This window comes from Diceros bicornis, chromosome 5 (assembly GCF_020826845.1).
Source record: "Diceros bicornis minor isolate mBicDic1 chromosome 5, mDicBic1.mat.cur, whole genome shotgun sequence".
Lineage (NCBI taxonomy): Eukaryota > Metazoa > Chordata > Mammalia > Perissodactyla > Rhinocerotidae > Diceros > Diceros bicornis.
Genome location: NC_080744.1, coordinates 46,826,654 through 46,842,351, shown reverse-complemented (window position 1 = coordinate 46,842,351; position 15,698 = coordinate 46,826,654). Strand labels below are relative to the sequence as shown.

The following is a 15,698-nucleotide window of genomic DNA, read 5'->3' as shown; positions in this document are numbered from 1 at the left end:
TTTTTTGTGTGTGTGTGAGGAAGATCAGCCCTGTGCTAACATCTGCTAATCCTCCTCCTTTTTTGCTGAGGAAGACTGGCCCTGGGCTAACATCTGTGCTCATCTTCCTCCACTTTATACGGCACGCCGCCACAGCATGGCTTGACAAGTGGTGCATTGGTGTGCACCCGGGATCCGAACCGGCAAACCCCGGGCCGCCAGAGCGGAGCGCACGCACTTAACCACTTGTGCCACCGGGCCGGCCCCTAATAATAGTGTTTCTTGAAAGCAGTTGAGATGGAATTGGGCAGATGGACGACAGTGGGAAGGAGACTTTTACTATTAATTTTCATATTTTTATATTTAATATTATTTTATATTATTAGATTTCTTTAGCCATGTAAATTTATTATTGAGAAAAAGAAATAAAAATGCAAATGTGCTCATGTTTAAGGCATCTTGGTGAAATACTGCTTTATATATCATATCTTATAAAACATAAATACTGATATTGCAACAAATGCCGTGTAAAAAAAATTCAAAATAATTTAGAGAAAAATCACTTCATTCCATTTTTCCCCCTTGTGACTTATAGTGGGAGTCTCATGAAGGATACTGTATTCAATAGTAATACAGTATCTTTAAAGCTCTTACATGGATCCACCTGTGCTTCATATTAGATTCTACAGATAATGGAAATTGAAATCAGTGAATTGTTTCCTCTTATTCCAGGAATCTTCCTGATGCAGCAGAGCCTGATATTATTTCAACCATCAAAAAAACATTTAACTTTGGCCAGAGTGAAGCAGTTCATTTATTTCAAACACTGATGGAGTGCATGAAAAAAAAGGAGCTTGTAAGTAGATTTCAGCAGAATGAAGCCTTTTTTTTCCCCATTCGAAGCACATTCTAAATTGGTGAAATACTTGTGTTTTTAATTTGGATTTAAAATTTTTAAGTCTTTTTTAACCATGTAAAAATATCATTTATTGTTTTATTCAAGCTAAGAGATATCATAGAAGGATTATAGTTTTTATATGTATTAAGACATATATTTGCACTACTCTTCGAGGAAAGGTTTCATAACTAGGCCTCAATAGATTATGTCCAAGATCAAGGAAGAACTCTAAAGAGTTGTTAATGGCTTCTCTAAGATATATTTGGGGAAAGAAAACCTTAAACTATTTTACTCTGAGTGAGTAGGCTCTAATTAAAGATCAGTGCTGCTTAATTTTTGTCATCTAAACATGGTTTAAGTTTTCAGAGAGAAGATTTTTTAACAACTCTGTAAGTAGGTAGATAACATGGTTTGGTTTGGTGTTTTCTTGCATGCATTTTGGTTTTGTACTCTATGAAATGAAGTTAGGTGAAAATTTTATATTGGGGTTATAACAATAGTCTTTTACTTTATGAAAAATGTTATTAAATAAAAATGTCTTAAATGGTGTTACATTTTGAATAATTTAAAGCAATTTCCAGGGCCGGCCTGGTGGCTTAGTGGTTAAGCGTGCGCGCTCCGCTACTGGCGACCCGGGTTCGGATCCCGGGTGTGCACCGACGCACCGCTTCTCCGGCCTTGCTGAGGCCGCATCCCACATACAGCAAATAGAAGGATGTGCAACTGTGACATACAACTATCTACTGGGGCTTTGGGTAAAAAAAATAGGAGGAGGATTGGCAATAGATGTTAGCTCAGAGCTGGTCTTCCTCAGCAAAAAGAGGAGGATTAGCACGGATGTTAGCTCACGGCTGATCTCCCTCACACAAAAAATAAATAAATAAAATAAATAAAATTCTAAAAAATAAAAAAAAATAAAGAAATTTCCAGTAAAAAGATTGAACAAAACATTTCACATTCAAGAACCCATATATTACTTGAATTGAGTAAGTGTTCACTCTGTAGAAGGAACGGCAGGGTTTACTCAGATAAATAATCTATAGGCTCAGCCCATAAGTTGCTTACTTTAGTAAAGGACATAAGATAGGTCAAAAAATGAATATAATAGGAAACTAAACATTTTGAGTATACTTGCCATTTTATTTGGTAGATGATACAAAGTCTTTTGTTGTGGTTTTTTTTTTTTTTTTTGGTTGAAATGAAGTTATTTCTGATAAAAAAAAAACAAACAGTATCTCCCATGTAGTTTGAAATTACTTTCTGTTTTATGTCCCTTATGCCTTAGCTTTTAAAATGTAAAGGCATAATATTATGAATTAATCTCTAAATAGATCACTGTTTTCCACATTGGATCAGATGAACATCAAGATATCGATGTAGCAATACTTACTGCACTGCTTAAAGGTAAGATTTTTAAATTTTTTTATTTGTAAGATCTTTCATTTGTAGCCTATTTATATAAGATAGGACTTTTCAATTTGGGTAAATGTTTGGGAACTGAATTTTTCAATAATTTTTCTTTGTGAAAGACAGCTTTCTTTAACAATAAGTTAGCTTTTGTTTTTATCTTGTAGATTTTTCTCTTAAATTTATAGCAGGATTTATGCCACCAGATCCATTTAATTAGTTAAGAATGTGTCACATTTTTAATTGGCTGAAAAGTAAGTGTTTAAAGCTAATAAGGTATTAGTTGATAGAAATTAAAGGTATGACGTTTCATAAACATGCTATTTGCATTCTGAAGGGAAATTTGGAAAGAAAACTAGTGGTGTCTTTTGGACTAAGTAGTTAATGCACATGCGCATTGAACTGTTTTCTTTATCTTGCCAAAGACATACATCCAAGTGGTATAACAAACAATATTATAGAGAAAAATCTTCTCAAAAATTAGAAACTAAAATAGTGTCCCCTCCAGGTACCTGAAAGTCAAAGTATGCAGTGAGATGGCAGGAGCAAGTCAGGAGGACACTCTGTCTTATCATTCAGGAGAATTTCCCAAATATTAGACCACAGTAAATTGGCAACAGATCAAACATTTAAAAAATACTATAATAAAATATAAGATAACATATTTGCATTGTCTTGGGAACAAGAGATCCTAAATAATAGGAAAGCCAGAAACCATAAAGGAAAATATCAATAAATGGGATTGCATAAAAATAAAAAATAGGGGCCGGCCTGGTGGCACAGTGGTTAAGTGTGTGCGCTACGCTTTGGTGGCCCAGGGTTCGCAGGTTCGGATCTTGGGCGCGCACCGACGCACCGCTTGTCAAGCCATGCTGTGGCAGTGTCTCATATAAAGTAGAGGAAGATGGGCACGGATGTTAGCCCAGGGCCAATCTTCCTTGGCAAAAAGAGGATTCTCATTGGATGTTAGCTCAGAGCTGATCTTCCTCACACACACAGAAATAAATAAATAAAATAAAAAATAAAAAAAGAGCACCTAGTATTTGCCATATATTTTCTGTGTGCTAGCTACTGTGCTTTAGTAGTTACATTTAGTGGTTTACATCTTATTTTATCCTTGTAACAGCCCTAAGAGGCAGATTTCCTATTATTTTCCTCATATTATAGATGAAGAAACTAAGGAACAGAAATGTGGAGTGATCACAAAGAGCTATTATAAATTAATAGTAAAAAGATGACTACTTCATGGAAAAATGAGTCAGAATTTATGTAAAAGATATTAACAGAATAATACAAATGCTTGGGGAAAATGTGGAAAGATGGTCAATGTTATATTAAAAAAATTTTTAAGTTTTTTTACCCTCCTGTTGTATTCTTAAACTCTTGATGGATGGTATAAATTTTCTGGAATGTATTTTGAAGTATATCAAAAGCCTTCAAGTATATTTCCTTTTACCCAGCAGTTTGGCTTCTACAAAATCATCCTGTTTACATAATCAAATGTGCACAAAAATATAGTCACCAAAATATTCAGAATAACCTGCATGTCCACTAGTTAGAGTATTGGTTGAATAAATTTTAGTTCAGCTTTAAAAGGTATTATGTATATAAGGTAAATCTTTATGTGCTGTTATAGAAAACTAAGGTATGGTATTAAAGTACATAAAGCAGGCTACTGAATACTTTGTATAGTATGATCCACTTTTGCATAAGCAAAAGTATATATATGAATTTATATATGCACAGAAAAGCACTTGTAAGGATATTTTTCATAATATTAACAGTCAGTACTATCTCTGTGATATAAACAGATTATCTTTGTTTTTGTTCTGCATTGTGGATTGTTTGCAATGAATGAGGTTCTGTCTTTTCTATAGTTGGAAAATAAAAGTCCTCAACCCTGGGGGTAACCTTATCTCTCTGAGGCAGGCTACCTCAATGAACAGTGGCTGACACCAGCTGTGTAAGTTAATTGAAAGGAAATGGGGAGAATTCATAAGTGTTCACATTTTAATGGAGCTAAATTAATTGAACTTGTCAATATTTTCTTTATTTGATTAGGCACTAATGCATCTGCATTTGACCAGCTCATTCTTACGTTGGCGTGGGATAGAGTTGACATTGCCAAAAATCATGTATTTGTTTATGGACAGCAGTGGCTGGTATGTAAATAATCTATATATGCAATGGAAATAAATTGAACTAAGTAATAACAAAATATTTGCTGGAATTGTGATGTAACTTTTACCTGTCTGCCAAAAAAGTGCAAAATTAGTTTAGCTAAACATTTCTACAACATCCAGATCCATGTAGGATTTTGTAAGTTTTAGTTGCCTCTTGATAAAACCTTGTTTTTTATAAAGTTATAGATCTCTAAAAATCCTAGAACTGAAAGAAGTTTTAGAAATGGTGCTCTATGCATCTGTGTTCATCAGGGATATTGGCTTGTCATTTTCTTTTCTTGTGGCATCCTTGTCTGGTTTTGGTATCAGGTTAATGCTGGCCTCATAAAATGAGTTTGGAAAAGTTCCCTCCTCTTCTGTTTTTTGGAAGAATTTGAGAAGGATTGGTGTTAATTCTTTCTTGACTGTTTGGTAGAATTCACCAGTGAAGCCATCTGTTCCTAGACTTTGTTTATTGGGAGGTTTTTGATTACTGATTCAATCTCCGTATAGTAATAGGTCTCTTCAGATTTTCTGTTTCATCATGATTTACTCTTGGTAGGTCGTATGTTTCTAGGAATTTATTCATTTCTTCTAGGTTGTCCAATTTGTTGGCATGTAGTTGTTTATAGTAGTCTCTTATAATCCTTTGTATTTCTGTGGTAGGAGTTGTAACATCTCTTTCATTTCTGATTTTGAGCCTCTTCCTTTTTTTCTTGGTGAGTCTAGCTGAAGGTTTGTGCATTTGTTTATCTTTTCAAAGAACCAGCTGTTATTTTTGTTGGTCTTCTCTATTGTCTTTATAGTCTCTATTTCATTTATTTCTGCTCTGATCTTTATTATTTTCTTCTATCTACTATCTTTGGGCTTTGTTCTTCTTTTTCTAGTTCCTCGTGGTGTAATGTTAGATTGTTTATTTGAGAGTTTTCTTATTTCTTGAGGTAGGCATTTATCACTGTGAACTTGCCTCTTAGGACTGCTTTTGCTGCATCCCACAAATTTTTTTATCTTATATTTTCAGTTTTCTTTATCTCTAGATATTTTTAAATTTTTCTTTTGATTTCTTCTTTGACCAATTAGTTGTTAAGGAGCATGTTGTTTAATCTCCACATATGTGTGAATTTTCCAGTTTTCTTTGTGTAATTAATATCTAGTTTCATACCATTGTGGTTGGAAAAGATGCTTGATATGATTTCATTCTTGTTAAATTTATTAAGACTTATTTTGTGGCCTAACATATGATCTATTCTAGAAAGTGTTCCACGTGCACTTGAGAAGAACGTGTATTCTGTTGCTTTTGGATGGAATGTTCTGTGTATATTTGTTAAGTCCACTGGTCTAATATGTCCTTTAAGGCTGATGTTTCCGTATTGATTTTTTTTCTAGATGATCTATCCATTGATGTACGTGGAGTATTCAAGCCCCCTACTATTATTGTATTGCTATCTACTTCTCCCTTTAGGCCTGTTAATGTTTGCTTTATATATTTAGGTGCTCCTATGTTGGGTGCATAAATATTTACAGATGTTATGTCCTCTTGTTAGATTGACCCCATTATGTAACGCCCATCTTTGTTCTCTTATCACAATCATTGTTTTTTTTTTTTTATTTTATTTATTCATTTATTTTTTCCCCCAAAGCCCCAGTAGATGTATGTCATAGCTGCACATCCTTCTAGTTGCTGTATGTGGGACGCGGCCTCAGCATGGCTGGAGAAGTGGTGTGTCGGTGCATGCCCGGGATCCGAACCCGGGCCGCCAGCAGCGGAGCGCACGCACTTAACCGCTAAGCCACGGGGCTGGCCCACAATCATTGTTTTAAAGTCTGTTAAGTATAGCTGCTCCAGCTTTCTTTTGGTTTCCATTTGCATGGAATATTTTTTTCCATCCCTTTACTTTTAGTCTGTGTGTGGTTTACATCTTGTAGGCAACATATAGGTGGGTCTTGTTTTTTTATCCCTTCAGCCACTTTATGTCTTTTGATTGGAGAATTTAGTCCATTTAAATTTAGGGCCGGCCCCATGGCTTAGCGGTTGAGTGCACGCACTCTGCTCCTGGCGGCCCGGGTTCGGATCCCCGGCGCGCACCAATGCACTGCTTCTCTGGCCATGCTGAGGCGGCGTCCCACATACAGCAACTAGAGGGATGTGCAGCTATGACACAAAACTATCTACTGGGGCTTTGGGGGGAAAATAAATAAATAAAATCTTTAAATTTAAAGTAATTATTGATAGCTATGTAATTATTGCCATTTTGTTAATTGTTTTCTGGCTGTTTTTGTAATTCCTCTCTGTTACTTTCATCTTCTCTTGCTCTCTTCCTTTGTGGTTTGATGACTTTCTTTATATAAGGAATATATGCTTATATTCCTTTCTCTATCTTTTATGTTTTTGTAGTAGGTTTTTACTTTGTGGTTACCATGAGGCTTACCTATAATAACTTATATCCGTAATAGTCTATTTTAAATTGATAACAACTTAAGTTTGATCCCATTCTAAAGCTCAACATTTTTACTCTCCTTTCCCTTTGTTTTATGTTTTTGATTTTCACATTTTGCATCTTTTTATTTTCTGTATCCCTCAAAAAAATTATTGTAATCATAGTTATTTTTACTACTTTTGTCTTTTAACTTTCATACTTGCTTTATAAGTGATCAATCCACTACCTTTACTGTATATTTACCTTTCCAGTGAGGTTCTTTCATATGTTTTCTTGTTACTAATCAGCACTCTGTTTCTTCAGCTTGAAAAAGTCTCTTTAAGGTTTCTTCTAAGGCTGATTTAGTGGTGATGAACTCCTTTAGCTTTTGCTTGTCTGGAAAACTCTTTCTCTCTCCTTCAATCCCGAATGATAACTTTTCCAGAGAGTTCTTGGTTGAAAGTTTTTTTCTTTCAGCACTTTGAATATATCGTGCTGCTCTTTTCTGTCCTGCAAAGTTTCTGCTGAAAAATATACTGGTAGTCTTATGCAGGTTCCTTTGTACTTAACAAGTTGTTTTTCCCTTGCTGCTTTTAATATTTTCTCCTTGTCTTTAACTTATGACATTTAATTATTTGTCTTGGTGTGGGTCTCTTTGGGTTCATCTTAATGTGGAACTCTCTGAGCTTCCTGGATCTGGATATTTGTTTCCTTCCCCAGGTTAGGGAAGTTTTTAGCCATTATTTTTTAAAATAAGATCTCTGCCCCTTTCTCTCTCTGATCTCTTTCTGGGAGCCCTATAATGTGAATGTTAGTCCACCTGATGTTGTTCCGTAAGTCCCCTAAGCTGTCTTTATTTTTTTCATTCTTTTTCTTTTTGCTGCTCTGATTTGGATGATTTCCACTGCCTTGTCTTCGAGTTGACTGATCCTGTCTTCTGCTTCATCAAGTCTGCTGTTGAACTCCTCTTGTGTTTTTTTTTTTGAGTTCAATTATTGTATTCTTGAGCTCTGTGACTTCTCTTTGGTACTTCCTTATGTTTTCCATCTCTTTGTTAAGTTGATACTGTGTTTATTCTTCTCCCCAGTTCAGTGTGAATCTTTATGACCATTACTTTGAACTCTTTATTAGGTAAATTACTTACCTCCATTTCATTAAGGTTTTTTCCTGAGGTTTTATCTTGTTCTTTCATTTGGAACATAATCCTCTGTTTCTTCATTTTGCTTGGCTCTCTGTATTGGTTTCTATATAGTAGATGAAACAACCACCTCTCCCAGTGGCCTTGTGTAGGAGATGAACCTTGTTACTCAACTCTGCCCCACCTATTTGTTGTCTCTCAAACCTTTGTGCTTGTCCGAGTAGCCTGTTATATTTTTAATAGCTCCCAGTAGTTGAGGGTGTGCCAAGACCTGTCAGTGTCCTTAAGAAGAGGATCTCAGCACCTTGATTCAGGCTGATTGGAAGCCAGACCCTTAAGCAGCAGCTTTTAAAAATTCTTAACAAAATATTAGCAGAGCGAATTCAGTAATACATTAAAAGGATCATACACCATGGGATCAAGTGGGATTTCTTCTATGAATGTAAGAATGGCTCAGCATTCACAAATCAGTCACTGTGGTACACCACATTAACAAATGAAGGATAAAAGTCATTATCTCAGTAGGTACAGAAAAAGCATTTGACAAAATTCAACATCCATTTATGATAGAAACTCAACAAAGCAGGTAGAGAGGGACTGTAACTCAACATAATAAAGGCCGTATATGACAAGCCCACAACTAACATCATACTCAACGGTGAAAAGCTGAACGCTTTTCCTCTAAGATCAGGAACAAGACAAAGATGTCCGTTCTCACCACTTTAAGTCAACATAGTATTGGAAGTCCTAGCCAGAGCACTTAGGCAAGAAAAAGAAGTAAAAGGCATCCAAATTGGAAAGGAAGAAGTAAAACTGTCACTTTTTGTAGATGACATGATATTATGTATAGAAAACCGCAAAGACTCCATCGAAAAACCGTTAGAGCTAATAAACAAATTCAGTGAAGTTGCAGGATACAAAATCAGTACACAAAAATCTGTTGCATTTCTATACACTAATAATGAACTATTAGAGAAATTAAGTAAATAAGCCCATTTACAGTTGCATCACAAAGAATAAAATATCAAGAATAAATTTAACCAAGGAGGTGAAAGACTTATATATTGAAAACTACAAGACATTAATGGAAGAAACTGAAGAAGACGCAAATAAATGGAAAGATACTCTGTGCTCATGGATTGAAAGAATCAATATTGTTAAAATGTCCATACTACCCAAATCTACAGATTCAGTGCAATACCTATCAAAATTCCAATGGCATTTTTCACAGAAATAGAACAAAGAATCCTAAAGTTTGTATGGAACCACAAAAGACCCTGAATTGCCAAAGCAATCCTGAGAACAAAGCTGGAGGCATCACGCTCCCTGATCTCAAACTGTATTTCAAAGCTATAGTAATTAAAACAGTATGGTATTGGCATAAAAACATATAGATCAATGGAACAGAATAGAGAGCCCAGAAATAAATATGATCAATTAATTTATGACAAAGAGCCAAGAATATACACCAATGGGGAAAGGACAGTCACTTCAATAAATGGTGCTGGGAAAACTGGACAGCCATGTACAAAAGAATGAAACTCGACCACTGTCTTACACCACACACAAAAATTAACTCAAAGTAGATTAAAGACTTGAGAAAGTAAGACCTGAAACCATAAAACTCCTAGAAGAAAACATAACTAGTAAGCTCCTTGACGTAGGTCTTGGCAATGATTTTTTTTGAATCTGACAACAAAAGCAAAAGCAACAAAAGCAAAAATAGTGGGACTACATCAATCTAAAAAGCTTCTGCACGGCAAAGGAAACCATCAACAAAATGAAAAGGCAACATACTGAATGGGAGAAAATATTTGCAAATCATCTATCTGGTAAGGGGTTAATATCCAAAATATGTAAAAACTCATACAACTCACCAGCAACAACAAATAATCCAATTAAAAAATGGGCAGAAGATCTGAATAGACATTTTTCCAAAGAAGATGTATACATGGCCAACAGGTACGTGAAAAGATGCTCGTCATTAATCATCAGGAAGATGCAAATCAAAAATCACAATGAAATATCACCTGACCTGTTAGAATAGCTATTATCAAAAAGAAGTATTAAGAAATAACAAGTGTTGATGAGGATGTAGAGAAAAGGGAATCCTTGTGTACTCTTGGTGGGAATATAAATTGGTGCAGCCACTATGGAAAACAGTATGGAGGTTCCTCAAAAAATTAAAACTAGAACTACCATAGGATCCAGCAATTTCACTTCTGGGTATTTATCTGAAGAAAATGAGAACACTAACTCGAAAAGATATATGCACCCCCATGTTCATTGCAGCATTATTTACAATAGCCAAGATATGGAAACAACCTAAGTGTCCATCAATGGATAAATGGATAAAGAAATTGTTGTATATATACACAATGGAATATCATTTAGACATAAAAAAGAGTGAAATCTTGCCATTTGCGACAGTATGGTTGGACCGCGAGGGCATTGTGCTAAGTGAAATAAGTCAGAAAAACACAAATACTGAATGACCTCTTACACAGCCACGTACCACATAATGACGTTTCGATCAGCGATGGACTACATATATGATGGTAGTCCCATAAGATTAGTATGATATAGCCTAGGTTTGCGTAAGTACACTCTATGATGTTTGCACAACGATGAAATTGCCTAACTGCATTTCTCAGAACATATCCCTGTCATTAAGTGATGCGTGACTGTAGGTGGAATTAAAAAAAAAATCAAGCTCATAGATACAGAGAACAGATTAGTTGTTGCCAGAGGCTGGGAGTAGGGCGTGGGAGAAATGGGTGAAGAGCTTCAAAAGGTTAAGAAAAGTGAGAAAAAAAAGGAAATAGTGCTCTGTGTACAAGAGAACTCATTACAACATTCTCTTGGATGTTTAGACCAGTTTTTTCTGCAGTCTCCCCCATCTTACTAAATGGCAACAACCCCTTCCCAGTTTCTGAGACAAGAAACCTTAGTGTCATTTTTTACTTTTCTCTTTCTCATATATTCCAGTCCAATTCCATTTGTAAATCTTTTTAGATCTACTTTCAAAATACCCAATTTTATCATCCTTGTCCAATCTACTGTCACCCTTCTGTATTGTTTTAGTATCATCCTTTTTGGTTTTCTTACTCTCATTTTTCCTCTCCTTTTACGCACAGAAGATGGATCACATCACGTTTAGCCAGAGCACAATCTAGAGCCCTTATGATCGCTGACAAGGCTTTATATCATCTGACCCATTACTACCTCTCTTACCTTACGTGTTACCACTATCCTCTTTATTTTCTTTTATGTAGCCATGGTGATCCTCTTGCTGTTCTTAGAACATATCAAGAATGCTCATATCTCTGTAATTTGTACTTGCTCTCTTCTGTGTCTGGAAAATTATACCCCCAGGTACCTACCCAGGCTTGCTTCTTCTTTTCTTTCTGGCTTCTAACCAAATGTCTCTTCCTTAGTTAAACTTTTACTCTCTACCCTATTTTAATAGCTCCCTATGATAGCATTTTCTTTGGTCTTCTCTGCATCTTTTTTCTCGTTAGCATTTATCATCATCTGGTAAACCATATATTTTAACTGTTTATTTGTTTACCTCTCTACTCCTAGAAAGTAAATTTATGAAAGCAAGAATATTTTTCAATTTTGTTCACTGCTGTATTCACAGCCTGACACATAGTAAGCGCTCAACAAATTTTTGTTACATGTCTGAATCAGTAGGAGGCTGTGTAAATTAACCATTCACCCATATCTTGGAGTACTGTCCAGCCTTTACGGAGGATGAGCAGATCATTTCTAGCTACATAATGTAAACAGCAAATTGCAGAAAAATATGCAGAGCATGATCTTAATTGTGGCAAATTCTGTGTATGAATGCACACACATTTGTGCATATCTGCATGCACTGTGTGGTAATAGAACCTTTCTGGAACTGTTAATATGGGATATGTCTGCAGAGATGAGGGCCAGAGGAGAGAAAGTTTTATATACCATTTTGTGGTATTTGACTTTTTTTTTAACCATGGGATTGTATTACCTACATAATTAAAAAAAAAACTATTTAGTCACTTAACCTCTTAGAGGACTACAGAGGGATGAATTGATGTTAATCAGCTGTGGTAAAACTCCAACAGTAACCCAACATTTTATTCCCTTGAATAATTTCGTTGGATTTCTGGTCTCCTCAGATACAAAGGCTTGGAAAAAGCCTTTATCTTCTATGTGTATGTGGTTTATCTCATGGATTTGTTCTGCACAATGTTATCTATTTGATTTTATGCTTCTTTCATGATAAACATAGAGTTTGCAGGACAGTTGTTTTACTTTTTTTCCTCTTGATTGTTAGTTCAGTATGTATTGAGTGTATGAAGAAATGCTGCTTTCAAAGCAGATACTTTTTAAACTAAATCTCTTTTTCTCAGATATGAAAATTTTGTTGTACTTTGCTGTTGTTCCAGGGCAATGGTTATAAGCTCAAATTGAATACTTTTTTTTTTTTTTTTGTGAGGAAGATCAGCCCTGTGCTAACATCTGCCAATCCTCCTCTTTTTTTGCTGAGGAGGATTGGCCCTGGGCTAACATCCGTGCCCGTCTTTCTCCACTCTATATGGGACGCTGCCACAGCATGGCTTGCCAAGTGGTGCGTCGGTGCGCGCCTGGGATCTGAACCGGCGAACCCCGGGCCGCCGCAGTGGAGCACGCGCACTTAACCACTTGCGCCACCGGGCTGGCCCCAATACTTCTTTTTTAAAAGAAAAATTTTATGCATCTTTTTATTATACAAAAACAAAATTTTATAAAAATTACTACACAATTTAAAAAAAACAATATAATGCCCTAATTGTAATAAAAACAGAGAAACAAAAATGATTTATAATAAAAATAGATATTTCAGTATGAAGATGTTCAAGAATGGCAACAGATAAAAGACATAATCAGTAATCATGTGCTTGCACTTACTATCCGTAGAATCAGTGTAAATGCTGCAGTTGTGAGTGCAGACTAATGCAGGAATGTTATTGGTAAATGGGGAGCAGAAAAACACCCCTTACAAGTACAGGACAGGGAAACAGCAGACATAAGACCAAGTGGGCAATAGAGTAAAAATTGTTAACGTTGGGGCCGGCCTGGTGGCGTAGCGGTTAAGTTTGCGTGCTCTGCTTCAGCGCCCCTCGGTTCACAGGTTCGGATCCCAGGTGCGGACCTAGGCACCGCTTATCAAGCCATACAGTGGCGGCATCCCATATAAAGTAGAAGAAGGTGGGCACGGATGTTAGCCCAGGGCCAGTCTTCCTCAGTAAAAAAGAGGAGGATTGGCAATAGATGTTAGCTCAGGGCTAATCTTCCTCTCACACACACAAAAGTTGTTAACGTTAGAGTAAGTAATAACAAATCAGAATTATTTTTATGTGATGAAAGAATGAAATAATCTTAACTAAAATAGGAATAACATGCATGATAAATTGCAGGCTGTTAATATGAGAAAATGAGTAAATATTGCATTCTTATAAATTAGTTGGGCCTTATTTTTAAGTGCAATGTCAAAGCGTTTTTCTTGTTATGACATAGAACTAGGTGGAGAGGGCCGACCCCTTGGCTTAGCAGTTAAGTGCGCGCGCTCTGCTGCTGGCGGCCCGGGTTCGGATCCTGGGTGCGCACCGACGCACTGCTTCTCCGGCCATGCTGAGGCCGTGTCCCACATACAGCAACTAGACGGATGTGCAGCTATGACATACAACTATCTACTGGGGCTTTGGGGGGAAAAAATAAAAATAAATAAAATCTTTAAAAAAAAAAAAAAGAACTAGGTGGTGAAAAATATCACAGAAAACATATCTTCCATCTTGAAATCCCATTATATATAAGGCATGCAGTTAGTCTCTGTACAGTCATGTGCCGCGTAACGATGTTTCAGTCGACAATGGACCACATATATGATGATGCTCCCGTAAGATTAGTACCATATAGCCTAGGTGTGTAGTAGGCTATACCATTTTGGTTTGTGTAATTCTACTCTGATGTTCGCACAACGACAAAATCGCCTAACAGCAGCATTTCTCAGAACGTATTCCCTGTCGTTAAGTGACACATGACTTGTACTTAAAAAGATCTTGGAGACCATATCCTTTGATAAGTGATGGAAATAGAGGATAGATTGGAGAAAGAAATGGTAATAGAAGCTGCTGTAGAGAAGTTGTATAGTTGTATGAAAAACTTCTGAAGACAAAATCAGAATAAGATTGAAAAACAGGTAAAAAAACCCCAATGATTTTGGTATTGATTTTCACTGGAAAGTTTTTTTTTTATCATATGGTACCAAAATATTAAAAATATACAGAAGCAATAATGAGATATCATTAAAGTAATATTAAGCATATTAATATTCTATTAATAAAGAACCTTTATTAATGATATTCAGTGAAATCTCTGTATTTATATCTCCACTAATTTAACAGTATTTGATTCAAAGTCTGTTAAAGCCTGTAAAAGAGTCCCTAAGAACTTCACAAGGGACAACTACAAATGCTGACTGATATACATGTGTTATATTAAACTCAAATGGCACAGGTTATATTGCTGTTAAGAGATGTGATTTTTCTCGAAGAATGAATAATTTCTGTTCAAGTTCTAAAAGTAAAACTAAATACAATCTTGACTGACTTATATGGTAGTGTATTTTTGGAAAGTTCATTGTAGGACAAACCATGATAATACTTTGTGTTTATATGTAAAGCGGAATTACTAGGGATTTTCACTCGTGAGTGTCTAATAGGATAATGGAAAGTTGTGTAAGATCTGGGACAGTTCCTTTTAGAGTGTGATTGTCTGGCATGTTGCATGATTTCTGGTATCCTTTGACTCAACCCATTAAATGTTAGTAGTATCCTCCAGTTATTGAAGTGATCCCTCCAAAAAACCTTTTCTAAACATTGAGAACCATTGCTCTAAAGTATTTTTCCCCCATATTTACTTGATGATGAATTCTTTCTTGTTTTTTTTTCCCATGTAAAAACACTCGCTCTCCTACAGAAATGATGTTTATGGAATGTCCTTTGGGGAGTGCTACTCTAGAGAGATCTTTTCATCTATTCCCTATATCCCTTAAGTAAAAAGCCTTTTACTTTTTTTTTTATTTTGTTCTAAAGCTGTTTGGTAACAACAGGTGTAAATCCTAAGGACTTGCATTTAGAACTGTTTGGTAGTTACAATGTGTGAGACATATTTATTAATTTTGGTTCTCTTTTAGGTTGGATCCTTGGAACAAGCTATGCTTGATGCTCTTGTAATGGATAGAGTTGCATTTGTAAAACTTCTTATTGAAAATGGAGTAAGCATGCATAAATTCCTTACCATTCCTAGACTGGAAGAACTTTACAACACTGTAAGTGTATGTTAAAATTCTTCGTTGACTAAGTTTTATCATCTTTGGAAAGTGTCATTTTACCTGAACGTATCCAGTCCTATTGGTAAAACCTTTAATACCTTCCTCGATTACCTGGAAAAATTATAGCCAGTCTTAGTATGGATTGGTTGTATGACAGTCTGAAACCCTCTCCTTGTTTCTGGAGACCTCCGCTGTCACCATAACCACATAGGAAAGAAATATAGTGTTAACAACTCTATCTCCCTTTTCCTCCCCTCACTCCTTTTTAAAACTAAAGGATCAACTTCTTAATTATAGAATCATTATATTTCTTGCTTTTTTCTTTTTTTCTTGGTGG

General features: G+C 35.7%; 1 protein-coding gene across 4 annotated transcripts in view; it reads left to right on the top strand.

Annotated features, from left to right (window-relative positions):
- Nucleotides 1–15,698, top strand: part of TRPM7 (transient receptor potential cation channel subfamily M member 7) — a 123,895-nt gene that overhangs the window by 43,244 nt on the left and 64,953 nt on the right. For all 4 annotated transcript variants that reach the window (XM_058541553.1, XM_058541552.1, XM_058541554.1 and 1 more), the window contains exons 9-12: nucleotides 712–835; nucleotides 2,209–2,281; nucleotides 4,346–4,446; nucleotides 15,224–15,358. In XM_058541553.1, the coding sequence (XP_058397536.1) occupies nucleotides 712–835; nucleotides 2,209–2,281; nucleotides 4,346–4,446; nucleotides 15,224–15,358 (433 nt within the window). The remainder of the gene's footprint in view (nucleotides 1–711; nucleotides 836–2,208; nucleotides 2,282–4,345; nucleotides 4,447–15,223; nucleotides 15,359–15,698) is intronic.